The sequence below is a fragment of the Rhinolophus sinicus genome, linkage group LG10 (genome assembly GCF_036562045.2).
Source record: "Rhinolophus sinicus isolate RSC01 linkage group LG10, ASM3656204v1, whole genome shotgun sequence".
NCBI classification, from domain to species: Eukaryota; Metazoa; Chordata; class Mammalia; order Chiroptera; family Rhinolophidae; genus Rhinolophus; species Rhinolophus sinicus.
Genome location: NC_133759.1, coordinates 77384295 through 77399846, shown reverse-complemented (window position 1 = coordinate 77399846; position 15552 = coordinate 77384295). Strand labels below are relative to the sequence as shown.

General features: G+C 35.4%; 2 protein-coding genes across 3 annotated transcripts in view; both read right to left on the bottom strand.

Moving 5' to 3' along the window:
* Positions 1-510: 510 nt before the first annotated feature.
* Positions 511-8188, bottom strand: CAMLG (calcium modulating ligand). The gene is made up of 4 exons (XM_019740390.2): positions 7906-8188; positions 5746-6206; positions 4093-4158; positions 511-1128 (listed from the first exon to the last, which is right to left on the bottom strand). Exons 1-4 carry the CDS (start codon positions 8075-8077, stop codon positions 937-939), a joined length of 891 nt encoding a protein of 296 aa, XP_019595949.1. The 5' UTR covers positions 8078-8188; the 3' UTR covers positions 511-936.
* Positions 8189-12558: 4370 nt separating this feature from the next.
* The window catches only part of SEC24A (SEC24 homolog A, COPII coat complex component), a 54256-nt gene continuing 51262 nt past the window's right edge, over positions 12559-15552 (bottom strand). For both annotated transcript variants that reach the window (XM_019740260.2, XM_074313527.1), the window contains exon 23: positions 12559-15518. In XM_019740260.2, the coding sequence (XP_019595819.1) occupies positions 15404-15518 (115 nt within the window). In that variant the 3' untranslated portion in view covers positions 12559-15403. The remainder of the gene's footprint in view (positions 15519-15552) is intronic.

Genomic DNA, 15552 nt, shown 5'->3' with positions numbered 1-15552 from the left:
AATCCCATTTTTATATCTAATCATTCTAGTCTAGTTTGTTTTTTAAAAAAATACTTCTAAAAACTGAAAACTCAAAAGTGGAAATTTCCAACTCTAAGATTGGTAATAAAATTTTTCATAAATAAAGATTTCAAGCTGATGTAGAATAATATTGAATGTCAGACACACACACACACACACACACACACACACATATAGTCACAGGATGTAAAGTACAGCATAGGGAATATAGTCAATGGTATAGTATCAGCTATATATGATGTCAGAAGGATAATAGACCAGAGGGGGGATATCATTTTGTAAGAGGTATAAATGTCTAATCATTATGTTGTTTTGTACACCTGAAACTAATAAAAAAACTAAAGATTTCATAAATACTTTCTCATTTCTTCCACTAAAATATTTGCACTGGAGTAAAACTTAAGATACTGATTCAACAAGAAATGATAAAATTGGCTACCTTATTCAGCCCTTGTTTAAGTTAAAAAATGCAGACTTAACATTACACAATTTAGTTTCTTTCATTTTATTTTTAAGATGGCTCCATTTCTTAGGACAGAACAACACAAATATAAGATGCAGTCCCCAAATACAAGGGTCTGGCTGAGATCTGTTCATCTGCTCCCCTAAAAGCACTAGCTCAGCCACCAAAAGAGTTACAAATCTGAGAAGTTAGGGAAAAGTATAGACTAGGGATTCTAATTAAACCAAAAAAAATCAGTTAATGACATTGGTACTCTATTCTTCCCATCAGTATTAATATAAACTCAACCCTTTTAAATCAGGGAACCTGTGATTCCATTCCTAATCAGTAGTTTTACAACCCCTATAAAGTAAAAGAATTACAAAAAGGTGTAAACTGATTTTCCTCCTTTAGAGATACTGTAATATAGAAATTGTTTTTTTGTAAGCTTCTCCTTCAGAGTTCTGCAGGCTTCATGGTACTTCAGAGCCCCAATAATCAAGCAATTCATGACAAAAGATAAAAGTGAAAAAGTAGACACAGAGATCTGTGAAAACTTCGCCCATTTTGCTGTAGGTATCCATTGATCGATTTATCACTTCGGCAGGAATTCCAGATAACAGAAGTGCAGCTGTTAGTACTGTTGTCTTTATCTTCTTTTCACCCTGTACAGAGAAGGACAAATAAATTTCACAGCTTTCCAAAGACTACGTAAGCTCTAAAAAAACATTATCAGTCCTGCCATTTTTGCCTAACTGATTTCAAAACCGTTAATGATGTTTCAAAACATCAATGAATAATAGTAACAAACATTCATTGAGTATATATGTAAAACAGCAAACTGCTAAGCAGTAGGGAAAAAAGACACCATTTTTGCTATCAAAAATTTTTTTAAAAGTCTTAGAGGCAAGACATAAAACAACAATTTAATATATGTTCAACAGCATAGGAAAAAAAAACAGGAAAAACATTACCAGACAGAATATAAATAACTGCTACACGAATGACATGGATAATATGCAGCAAAGTGGTTCAAAGGAGAAAGAAATTACCCCAGGGTTTCATGTAGAAATAAAGCACAGGGAAGAATTTTAGGAGAAAGTGGAATTAAAAACAGGCCTTCAAGAATGAGCAAGATTTAGATGGGCAGAAGTATGAGGAGAAATCTTATTGTAAGTTAAGGCTCATGACAACAACGTCAGAAGAGTGATAGGTGTACTAGAGGAAAGTGTGTAATTTGTAACAGAATCATAGGAACATTCTGTAGAACCCTAACTGCCAGTGCAAAGCAATTCACACTTGATTACACATGCAATAGGATATCATTTAACATTTATTTCTTAACATAATTCTCTAGTATTATTTTTTAAGAGATTCAAAGCTGAATTTTTATTTAATTTACTTAGTTGGTGTCACCAAATCGAGTCACATGGTTCAAAAATTTCTTAAACATAAAAATCTATAGTTACCCAAGAAAAATCAAAGCCTATGTCCACAAAAAAATTCATACAAGAAAGTTATGAACTGCTTTAGTCATAATAACCCAAAATTGAAAACAACCAAGATGTGTCTATCAACAGATTAGGTACATAAATGGATATATTCACACCATGGAATATTACTCCACAAAAAAAAAAAAAGAGAAGGGAATAAATTACTAATACACTCAACACCATGGATGATTATCAAAAATACTACTCAGAATAAAAGAAGCCTTGCACAAAAATGCATGTATAGGAATGATTCCATTTACATGAAGTACTAAAACAGGAAAAACTAATCTACAGTAGGAAAAAGAAAATCTGTCCTTCAGAGTGTAGAGGCTGGGCTTTCTGTAAAGGGCATGATGAAACTTCCCTGACAGTAATGTTCTAAACCTTGAAAGGATTTGGGTTTCTCAGGTTGTCAAAACTCATTAAATGGTATACTAAAGACTTGAGCAATTCACTATATGAAAATTTTACCATAAAGAAAAGAAAAAGAACCATAAACAAACATTGCATTGTAGTTAATGATATGTAAGCTGAAACGTGCAGGGGTATAGTATTGATATCTACCTCTACAACATACGTACTTTGAAATGCATCAAGAAAAAATTGTATTGAAAATTCATAGAAAATTGGATACATGATAAATACAATGAAATATCAATTATAGAATCTAGGTGGTAAGTATAAATGGGTATTCACTGCACAATTCCTTCAACTTTTCTGCGTGTTTAAAACCTGTTGAGGGTGGCTGGTTAGCTCAGTTAGTTTAGAGTGTGGTGCTGATAACAAAAAGGTTGCCAGTTTGATCCCTGCATGGGCCACTGTGAGCTGCACCCTCAATCAAAAATAAAAAAATAATAAAGTAAAAAAAAAAAAAAAAACTGTTGAAACAAAATGTTTTGTTGAGAGAAAAGTATACAGCAGTCTCCCTTCTTTCTCTGTCTCCCATTCACCTCGTAACCCATATACACTCCTATCACAAACAACCAGTTAATAGTTTCATGTATTATTCTTCCAGAGTTTCTCTACACATAGATAAGCAAAATCAAACGTTATTTTCCTCCTTTTTACAAAAAAAAAGGGAGTATACCATATAGATCCTATTCTGTATTTTGATATTTTTCTCTTAATATTTCTAGGCAAGCTTACCATTCTCAGTACATGGACAGCTTCATCATTTTGTTTTTATTAAAATGGATCTGCCATAACTTTTTTAACTAGCCATTTTTTAGTAGACATTTAGGTTGTTTCCAAACTTGCTACTGCAAAACTATAATCAGTATTTCAAGGGCAAATTTCTGAACAAATGTTTTTATTAAAATTACACTTTTGGGAGTGGGTCAATAAGTACACATCGGCATCATAAAAAAATTAATTAAAAATAACATTTCTTTTTTTACTTTCACAGTGTGTATTTGACCTCCCCAAAATATAAATGTTTCAAATACATTAAAAACACACATGAGGTCTATCAGTGCATTACAAATCACTAAGCAAATAGCCAAGTAGCTTTTTCTCAGCAAAAAACTCACATAAAACTCAATTACACAAGTAAGGTTATCTTTTATGTCAGCAAAGCCAAGTCCCATAAAACTGTGTATCTATCTGTAGTCAACCAGGCCAGGTAAACACTGATATTCCTCATGATTCTGTTCTGCAATTTGGCCAAATATTTCTTGTAAATATCAGGTCCTCAGCATTAAAGATAAAGCGCATTTTTATTAAGTGTCCACTAAGGAGCACAGTAAGATCATTGAACCCACTTTTAAATTAATTTCCTTTAGCATAAACAAAATGTGTTACTAAATTTTTACTAAGTAATTAAATCGAACACTTTTATACAAGTACTATTCAAATTCTGTCTTGAAGTTTTTCCCTAATCCATGGTGGACCAACATTTTTGTAAAATATGACAAAAATATAATGGCAATGTCAAATTGCTATGAAAGTTTCTAATTACTCACTTTCTGAACTTACTACAAACAGAACAAATAGTTTGAAGATCAGCACTGGTGGCCAATCACACGTTGAGTAGCACTAATTCAGACTGTAAGTATGACCAATTTTTTTAAAGTTCTTAAGATTATCTAGTCATTAATGAATCTGCATCACCATAATTTAGAAAAAAATTTCATTTACCTTGGGAAAATACTTGTATAGTCCCATGTATGCAAGTTGTAAAGTAAGAAATGGAGCAAATATGGACTGTGAAGATAGAAGATACAATTACATATTTCCAACAGAATTATTCAAATCCAATAAATCAAACTAATAGCAGCTATAAATTCCAAGCAAAAATTCTGTAATAAAATATTTAATTTTAGCAGCTGAAAGCAGACTTGTTTCTGCAGAAGGGTGGAGAAAATAAAGGGATTTGATTCCTTATCATAAATCATGTTTCTCAAGTCAAGTCACATTCTTTAATGTCCCCAAAAATATCTTATCTCATAAAAACTTATATTTTAAATGACAAAGTATTCAATGGTGATAGATGTATAATACATCATACGGTAACATCTTTCTTATCTAGAGGTAATTAACTGGCAATTTCAAAGCACACATAAAAAGCCCAGTATTCAAAACAGATGCCATACATTCCTCAGACTTTGGGACAAGAAATTAACTTATAAAACGACATCTCTGGCCCTCAAATGACAAGCTACTCTTGTCATAAAACAGCTTGGTTTTCTGGCTTCTCACATAACAAAATAGAAAAGATCAAAACAATACTTAATTTATATTTATTTCTAAAATTAAAAATATTATGGAGTGAAGGAGCAAACATTACTAGATGGAAACATAGTGAGAGCAATGAGAAATAACAATTTAAAGTCTGAGAACAGAGAAAACCAGAAAGCCAAAATACCCTCACACAAATATGAGGCACAAAAATAGGACTTTATGAAAGCACAGAGTAGCTACACATCTCACTGAATTTTGAAAGCTATAATGACAAATTATCATCGGGGGAAAAAATCAAATTTATTCAACAGATTCTCTTTAAGAAAAGATTTGCATAAAATAGTTTAAAAACATTTTTGAGTAATAATATAAACTTTACTTATCTAGAAATTTACTTATGTGCCTACCACTCAACAGGTATTCTTAAAATTATTTTGAGAAAATGGAAATATCTCAAAAAGCAAGACACTTGCTTTTCTTCATTCCTCCACATACTGTAAAATAAAACCAGTAAATCCCAACTTTCAATTAACAGCCATTGGCATGTGAAGGTACAGTAAAAATAGACTACATTTTTATGATGCTACTACAACATTATAAAATGGTGAAATGCCTTCTCAACCATAAAAATATTATATCATGTTCAAAACCATAGAAACTGCATTTTAATGTTTAAAAATATTTGAAAAGTGGCAATTAACATATATGTAGGTACTTTACCCTTTGGTTTTGGAATCAAACTGCCTGGGTTTAATCCCAGCTATCATTTTGTAGGTGACCTTGGGCATATGATTTAACCTCTCTGAGTCTTCATTGCCTCATCTATAAAACACAGATTAAAATGATACCTAGTTCATAAGGATGAGGTTAAATGAATCAATATATGTAAAACACTTAGAATGGGACCTACATGTAGCAAGTGTTTAACAACTATTATTAGGCTCTGTATTTAATCAGAATACCTCATTCTATAACTAAGGTGAATAGCAGTTTATAATACATCTCAAAATAGCCCGGTGAATCTGGTAAATACTAATATTGGCAATGAATTCTATGGATTAAAAACACTCATTATTATCACCAATTTGCATTTTTCATTATGTTTCTTACCAAGTATTTGCAAACAAAAGCTCTGACTCCAAAGGCAAGAAGAGCACATCCCACCAATCTGAATATTCGGAAAGAATCAAATTCTTCTGTTGTATTTCCATCCTCTTGATTGGGTTTTTCACTAATCAGTTGTTTCCTTAGCTTCATTGCTTCTTCAAATCTGGAAAGGTACTGTTCTAGGCCATGGCGAGAACCTCTCTGGACAGTGTCTGCTGGCAGGTCCCCTCTGTTCCGCTGCCGGAGCTCAAGGCTTACATCATTACTGCACTCCGGTGGTTTAATGAAAGAGTCCAATTTGTCTCCCAGCTCAGTCCCCTTTCCCTCGGCCATACCACTCTGCTGGTCAGCTGTTCCTGTACTGACCGAATCACCCAGCACCACTCGCTTTGAAACTGAAGGAATGGTGAGGGAGTTCAGTTTATCACTGTCCTGCTGCTCTGATTTTGTTTGACTTTCTTCTTCTGAGAAAAGAAATTCAGAAGCCTTATGTATTACATACTGGCAAACACCTTTCATATTAATATAAAAAAATATGCCACTGAGCTAGAATTTTGAATCTAAATTAATACTGATTCTACATAAAACATAAACTAGTTCCTTCCTCTACACCCTAAAAACACATCACCCAAAAAGAGTATTCCTACAGAATATATAATCCAAACTTTGGGGGTAGAAGATAAGACTACTAGACAAATTGGGAAAGAGAGTTAGACATGGTTGAACAAGCCATAAAGCCCAAGTTTTTATGGATAATACATCCATCCCCACAGTATGGTTGTATTGCCTGCTGTAGCTTCTTTGGTTAAAAACGGAAAATTATTAAAGCTTTCCAACATCTGTATTTTAATATTTAATATCTATATTTTAATATTTCTGAGTCCAGAGTGCTGTCAGCATAGGGTGTGGCATATCCTACAGCTACTGTTTACGTAATCCTCCTACTGTAGTCAGGGAGCCATTAGTAGGGACTTACGTAGTTTTAGGATGCTGTCCTGCATTAAAACAAAACCAAACCTTAACGCCATAAAATTTTCAAAGCAAAAAAAAACAAAAAACCACAAAATATGGAATGCACCTCAAAAAAGATAACAAATGCTTTCTTTGGGAAAGAATAAATATTCTATTAATCACTGAAGGAAGAAATGCGTCTTCTAACTATGGTTCTAGGAGAATTTCACATAGTGCTCTTACCTGTTTTAGCAGTTTTCAGTTGCAAACCTGTGAACTGTCTTTAAGTTCAGAACCATATATCTAAAGCCCCATGGAACATAAGTCACAAAGATCTAAGGAGCTTGCAACCAATGATTACAGGCCAGTTACTAAAGGCAACACTCAAAAGAAACTTAAAGAACATTAGCACATACTACGTGTTCAAAAAATATTCACATAAAAAAAAATTTAAAGACACTCACTCTACATGTCACTGGGGAGAAATGAGGAACTCCCGTTAGGGTTAAATGCAGTTCCTGACATCAATCACATCAATCTCTGCACACTAGGAGAGAAGACCTTCCCACTTGTTGGGTCTATAAAGAACGGTCGCTCCAATTTTTTTTGCCTGTTTTAGAAGGCCTGAAGATGACATTGCTGAGGGCACTGAACAGTCACTAGGATATGACTGTAAGAGTCCGTGGTCCATGTAGGAAGGACTAGGGGGCAGTTTAGTAAAGACATGCAGGCCGAAAGAGTTATAGCAAAAAGTAAGAGAAGACAGATATTAGAAAAGGCACGGGAAGGGAAAGCACTTGGAACAGAAAGGAAAACAATCTTCCTGAGAGGCACAATAGGGAGAACAGCCGGCCTGGGGATAAAACGTGCGCCCTTTAAGAGAGGCGAAGTGGTGGGGAAGGATGAAACGGTCGTCTTAGTAAACTGGGCAGAAGGCACCAAGGCAGGGGGGCTCTGGAGCGAGGGCATCGCAGCCCGCGGCGGAGGTAGGACAACCTCTGCGCGAAGCCTCCGGAAAACTGAGGAGAGCAACGAGAAACGCCCGGGGGTTAAGTGAGAACTTGGAACATCACCTAGGAATCGGGGACAGAGTGGGGCGGAGGATCAGGGAGCAGGGCTTTGTCAAAAAGATCAGTGGGGTGGAGGGAAAGAAAGAATGATCCTGAAGACTGAAAGGGGTGTGCGGGACACTGAGGGGAAACAGGTTCTCACCAGCGCTGCTCCCGGGCCTGTGAAAGCCCATGATTCGGTTGATGCGCTGTTCAGAGTTCATGAGCAGCTTTCTCCGCCGCAGCTCGGCCCGACGCTGGGAAGCCGACAGGCCTGAGCCCACCGGGGCCGCAGGCCGGTCCCCGCTGTCGGTAGCGACGGTCACCGGCTCCATCTTCCCTTCCACAATCGAGGAGTGACGATGATAGTACAGGTGGCTGCAGCAACAGAGCGGAGGACTTCAGGTCCGACCGCACGGCACGCGTACCCCTCCCCACCGTAGACCCGCCCCCAAGAGCGCGAGGCTGGAGACTGCGGGCTAAGCACGCGCACCGCCTGACGGGACCAAGCGGAGGATTGAGCCGCCATCTTGAATGAGGGCAGAGCGGGATGCCCCAGTTGCTCCCATCTGTGCTGGCCTTTGCCGCTCCTCTCCCCCGCCACCAGGTCGCTCTGCTGTCCACTCGGAGGTGAAGAAAATCGGCATCTAGCCTGACTAGAGGGAAAGGAAGGGGAGTTAGGAGTACTCTCGTCTGAGGATGTTGCCAGGAAGCAAAATGGAGGTTGCGACGGCAGGCACGTCTTCCACTGACCTTCTGCGGCCTCGCTTATAGGCCTCTGGAATACGTAACTCCGGGAGCGACGCTTTAAGGAGCGTGACGTTTGGATTTGTTCTTGATACTGATTCCTCATCCTCTACCGCTCTTCTCCCAAATGTGCATGGTTCTTCCAGGCTTTCTTTACGTCTTTGTTTAAGACTTTCCCGGGGACACCTTCCCAGTCCATTGTATTTAAATTGCCACCCCGTCTCAACACTACCTATTCTCTTTTTTAAGTAATTTTTTAAATGTTTGAATAGCAGTTGACGTACAATATTATATCCGTTTCAGGTGTACAACATAGTTATTAGACATTAATATAAATTATGAAGTGATCACCCCGGTAAGTCTAGCACCTATTCTCTTTATCTGCTTTCCTTTTCTCCTTAACACTTAAAACCGCCTCGCAAGCTAAATGTACTTTTGTTTATTGTCTGTTTCTCACTAGAATGTAAGCACCGTGAAGACAAGCACTGTGGTTTGTTCAAGGATGTAACGCCCAGAGCAGTGTGAGCGCTAAGCAGGGCCGACATCAATTAGGCAATGTTGAGGACCCACGACGGTCTTAGGAGCCCAAGAAAATGTTTTTAAGTTCTTTAAAAATAAGAACAAAATGTAAGAATAAATAATAATGGATCCAGCCTGGATTACAGTCGTCCTTATGCCAACACAGTCATAATATATAATTTTAAGTATACTTTTGTGGAGGAAAGGACCCATGAAAACAAACTTCCTCGGTCCTATAAATGCAGCCCTGGAGCTCAGTAATGACTAAGTGGATGAGTAAATGAATGAGGAATTGTATCCTCCGTCATCCCTCGCTGACAGGCTACAGAGGTTGAAGCAGCCTCGTGCGCCCCCTGCAATGAAGGCTGCTGCACAATCACACTCAAAATCCGGAAGCAGGTGAAGCCCCTCTTAGAAAGTAATAAAATATTGTATTTAACTGACAGTCACCTAACCTTGTCCCAGACAGAAAAGGAGTTTGAGAAAAAAGTGTACAAAAAGCAAACAAACAACTTACCTTTTGGATTCAACACATAAGGAGCTCAAGTAAAAACACTGAACTTTACCCCTTGATTGAATGAAAGTTAAATCTCAGGGACATGCCCTCGCTAATAATCTTAAAGCATTAGAAGAATTTCCCCTGTATATCTGTACAGATCTACATCTCCTAGGCTCAGACTGTCTTTAAAATATTCTACAATTCAGAACTTGCCCAGACCGCAAAGAATGAAATGGTGAAAACTAAATTTGAATTAAGATCCTTCGGTTTTAAGACCCTTCCTCTTTCCACTACACCATACTCAAACTGCCCCACCCAAAATAAAATGTGGAATTCATCACTGTAAAAAAAATCCTACAATTCAAATAATTGTAAAATAGTAATAAATGTGCAGAACTTGATGAGGTACAATTCTGATGAGTCAAGGCCAAATAATAGTTCCAGGATAAAAGATTTTTTTCACTTGAAATCTATAGAAGCCAAATGAAAATTTTGGTTCTTCAGAGAGATGTATTGATTTAATATGGCTCATTTAGTCAGGTAAGAATTGTCAAGATTTCATATTACATGCTTATTTCTGGGAAACCATTTTCCTGTGGGGTTCCTGCAGTTTAATTAACCTTCCTTGTACTTCTGTGGTGTATGTGATTCTTTGATAAATTATCCGCACGTTTAACAACTCGAATTAATTTCTATCTCTCTCACTATAGTGTTTACAAGGGCAAGCCCGTCCCCTTTTTTTTTTTTTTTTTTTTTAATTTTCCACTTTGCCCCAAAGCTAGCACTGAGAGCAGTAGATTAAACTTACCTGAATAGCTGCAGAAAATTTTCTTTCAGAGGACATGTCAAAACTTGGCATTTTCATTGAGTTTTATGTATAATTTTTATTTGATCCTAGCATTAGTTAGGTAGGCTAATATTAATACTTTATTGATAAACTAGATACAAAGCTGAACAGATTGAGTCACAAGTATAAACCTAGAGCTCATTTTCTGGGATTAAAGGTAGGCAGTAAATTCATGCTTGGACCCCTTTCTTCTCTACACAGCAGTAACAATAACAGTTAAAAATATAAAGGATAAAAGTAAATAGCTGGACTCAAAAAGAACAGAAACATCTCAGCAGATCAAAGTACTCAGCAGATACAAAGTATTACAGAGTTGAAGTCTGATGTCTATCCGGCTGCAGGTCCAGAAGCAGGCAATAATAGCACATTCTATGGGTAAGGTGCACTGAAGGTGCTCCACGTGACACAGGGACGAACAGGCTAAACTCACTACCTGAGGTCTGTTCTCCCTCCAGAAATATTTTAAAATCATTTGCCATTGACCCACATAGCCTTGAACTTCAACTTTTTAAGCAGGGAGGCAAAAGAGAGGGCAAACAACTAGACTTTCCCCTGTGGGTGACTGGAATGTTGCTATCCCAAAATCATTGCAGGACAGGAGCTCTGAAACCCCCCATGAGCCTTAGTTTTGGGGAAGGAAATGCAACTGAAAAACCCATAGCTGGGAAGGGCATGGACAGAGTGAGCTAAATGAAAGTAAAAATCCACCTACTCAAATGAGCCTACAAATCCAAATTCTAACTAACATGAAGATACACAACATTTAAATTCTGTCAAATTACAAATTGGAATTAATTCCAGAAATAGTTCTTTTTCCCCTTTCTTCCGCCTCCCCCCACTCCAGTTCAAGCTGTTGTTTCTCAGTCTAGTTGTGTAGGACACCGGCCACTCCAGCGGCAGCACTGAGCAGCCCGGGGCAGCTCACGCAAACCTCCGGCTGCTCACAGCAGCCCAGTTCCAGGGAGAGCTGTTGTTCACAATCTTAGCTGTAGAGGTCACAGCTCACTGGCCCATGCAGGAATTGAACTGGCAACCTTGGAGTTAGGAGTACCATGCTCCAACCACCTGTGCCTCCGGGCCAGCCCCAGAAATAATTTTATAAAACAGTTTTAATACATTATTAAACAAACAGGAAGAAATGAATAAAAAATGGATATAAAAAATCAGTCTTGGAAATGACAAATAGTTATGCATGAATAAAATTCAATAGATAAAATTAAACTTCAATCTGCAAATAAATAGTCACAAGAGGAATTAGTGAAAACATACATCAAATAAGAATTTCAAGAGTGAAAAAAGAATAGAGGGAATGACAGAGAAGCAAATATTTTTAAAGAAAATTGCTTTATACGTCATTTATACCTCAACTTAAAAATAAAATTTAATATAGTAAACAACACAAAAGGGAGAAATTAGATTTAGAAGAAACAAAAAAACCTTCTATATTGCTTTAGACTGAATTGTGTCCCCAAATTCATACGCTGAAGTTCTAACCCCTGGAGATAGGGCTTTCAGGAGATAATTAAGGCTAGATAGGTCATAAGGGTGGGGTCCTAATCTGATGTGATTGGTGGCCTTTACAGGAAGAGAGATTACTCTCTCACCACATGCCTGCACCAAGGAAAGCCCACGTAGGACATAAGGAGACAGAGGTCCATAATCCACAAAGTGGGCTCTCTCAGAACTTGGAGAAAATAAATTTCTGTCATTAAGCCAAAAAAAATAAATAAAAATAAAAATTTTAAAAATATATAAAGTAGCTGAGAATTTTCCAGAATTGAAGATAGAAAAGGATATTTGGATTAAAGTGTGCTCTGAAAAACATTCAGGATGAACAATAAACTCAGAGTAGTAAAACTATAGATTAAGGATAAAAGAAAAATCTTAAAAGCTAACAGATAATCTTCAAATAAACAATTAGAGGGACAGTAGGCATTTTATCAGTAGTAAAAGGGTCCAGAAGATAATGCAGTAGTATTGTAAACATATTTGGGATAAAAAAACTCGATCTAGAATTTTAAACCTAGCTATCCTTGAGGAGTGAGCATGAAGAATTCAGTTTATAACCTCCCAGAAACTGACTTAGATTTAAATATAAAGTACCTTCAGCAATAGTTTTCCACTGACTACTTGGATGCACAACATAGCACTACTCAGTGATTGGCAAGTTATTCATATCACTTTAAATAACTAGTCACTATATGTAAGCTCTTTCAATTAATTTTATTGAATAGCCAAATTGATAAATTAGCATAGTTCAAATGATTATTTGCATGGGTTACAAATGACTTTTTTTTTACAGGAATAAAACAGTGAAAACTACAAACTGTAAAAAGGAAGACAAATCTTGTCTCTAACATTTCAGAGAAGCAAGATTTAACACAGCACATTGAAGATCAATACATATTTGAATTTGAGAACAAGAATTTCATGTTACAATATTATACACTACTTTACAAAATTAAAATTTCTATATAAGGATTATATTTGTAATAGTTAACAAAATCTTGAAATCACATTTGGTGGTCCCCTAGATAATAGCTGTTATGCATTTTGATTAGAAGAAATAAATCTTTTATTCTAATTAAAACATAGACATAAATTAAAACAGTGAAATATATGCAAACTAAAATAAATGGTACAGCTTGAGTGAATATTAATATGTCAGACTTACAGAAATGTTATTTTAAAAATCCTAGAAATTAGAAAAATAGAGTACTTTTTATGGTAGAACTGCCGTGCTCAGATTTAAATACCAAGATTGCCCTTATCTGTTACTTTAGTAGTTGTAGATCTGTAGAAAATTCAAAGATCTTTCATAATTTATAACTACAATAAAAAAAATATGGCATAGTGTAATATTAGTTGCTTTACATAAAAAAGTAACACAAGATGAGATAGCAGGTAGTGCCCTATTGCAAAAAAAAAAAAAAATCAAACTAAAAAACACACTCAATATTGCAAAAAATAATTGCTTAATATCAATATCTCCAAAAGGTTCATTCATTCCCTCATTATCCAGAGAACAAATATTGTGAATCCTAACTAAAGTTATGTTTTTTATGACCTGGCTATTATAAAATTATTCTGGATTGCACATGTTACACAATATCTAAAATAATTTTTTAAAGTAAATTTTTGAAAATAAATTTGTGAAATCTACTAACAAAGCATGTAGTAATAACAAGAGTCATACCCACTTAGGGATGAAGTGAGGCACAAGGAAGAGTATTGTCCCAAGAAGCACACTTTTCCCTCTGGAAGATTCTTTAGTACTATTAAGAACGGACCTACAAATATCAACATTTAAAATTCACATTAAGAAGAGAATTTTAATTATTTTAAGAAACATCAGTGCATAATAATGACTGTTTCTTTAAAAGAAGGGAAAATACAAATTTATTTTGATTTGCTACTCTTTGAAAATAGCTTCCTAATAAATGAAGCAGTTTTCAAGAATATTTCTAGTTCAATGTACCATTTGCATACTGAAAATAAACCTTAACACTGCTTAAGGGAGATGATATCTTTATAAAACACAATTATTCTGATCCAGATGACAGACAGTAGTATATATTCTAGTGGGACCTGCTTCTTCCCTATCCCAAAACAACTGTTACAGTCAGCTCATATTGATGTAAACCTGAAAGTTATTATTTCATTGGTAATCATATGAGACCAAGATTGTAAACACATTTTTCTAACCCATTAAAACAAACAATAATCTTTTCATCAAGTATTACACATGAACATCTTTTACTTTAAGAAGTTCATACAAGACAATATGAATCTGTGAATACTGGGCCAAACTCTTATTAAAGATACTCTATCACAGCACTTTAAATATACAGATGTATAATTTACCTATTTGTAAACAAAAGTCACTTAATGGTTTTGACTATATTTCTCTGGCTGAATCAAAAACGCAGTCTCTTGAGCGTGTTCAGAAATCAAGTTTCTTTCATAACTTCAATATACTGGATTTATGTAATCTTAATATCCATCAAATCAAACAGCAGCATTCATGCTTTAATAAGTTTTAATATCCAAGAATAAACCTCTTATGAGTGGCTTTCTATTTAAAGTCTTTAGAAAAATGTTACTGATGCATTTGAGACAGCATTTAAGAAAACTTTAAATTTCTTTAATTCATCCTCAATTCACTAATATAACACTTTTATTACATATCACAGGCAGAAATGTACCAAACAAAACCCACTTAAAGGATCAAGATAACCAGTTTCTCATCTCCCTATTATCATTGCTAGTCCCAACATATTTAATGAAGACAGCTCAGATTCTTTTCACTGCAGAATAAGATAGCATGTCCAAGTCTTTTGCAGTCAAATCAGAAAACAACTTAATTACAGTTTTCACTTCAAATCAAGGTGACTTTGTTCTTCAAGTATAGAGAATACTGACAGATTTTAAAGCTTGACTGTATTATTTCATATTCTTCTCAAACTAGACTAGAGTTAGTTTACTCTAGTTTTGGTTAACATGATGATCCTTTTTCTTCCTTAAATAAGGAAAAAAAAAGGTATGGGGGATGGATTCTAGTTTTTCTATATACTATTTACTTCTAAAATTTTTTTATTTTAGAAAGATCATCATTAATGGATTTTTAACTTCCCTGCAACATTTGTCTTGTGAGGTTTTAAATGTAGCAGCCAAAAATTCAGAAAAAAATGAGAAATATACATTTGGAACACGGAAGTCTTTATTTTACAAAATGTACTTTGCCTCTGCAATATTGTCTCATCTTATTTCAATCCATAACAACTCAAACATAATTGGCAGCAAAGGAAAAAAGGTATCTGATCATATGTAGACATATTTTGATTTTAAAAATACAGTATTTCAGAGTTGCATGTTTGAGTCTCTGCTGTGGTCCTTTATTTGCGACAGTTTGTTGAAATCACAGTGAGAACATATAATCAACATGTCAGTCCACAAACCTAATAGAAAAGGAAGGTATTATACATTCTCAGGTGTTCTGCATTATCATGACTTTCCTTAGAAATAACCGAGTCGAATATCTTCATTTGTTCATTTATTGACTTGCTGTTGTATATGCAAGAGGAATTCATAATATGATAATGCAGATTCTGTTCTGTCTTCTACCATGTTTTGAAGAAAGTTTGCTTTCATTGGACTCTCATCCCTTAGGAATAAAAGAAAAATATTTATGTGCATTA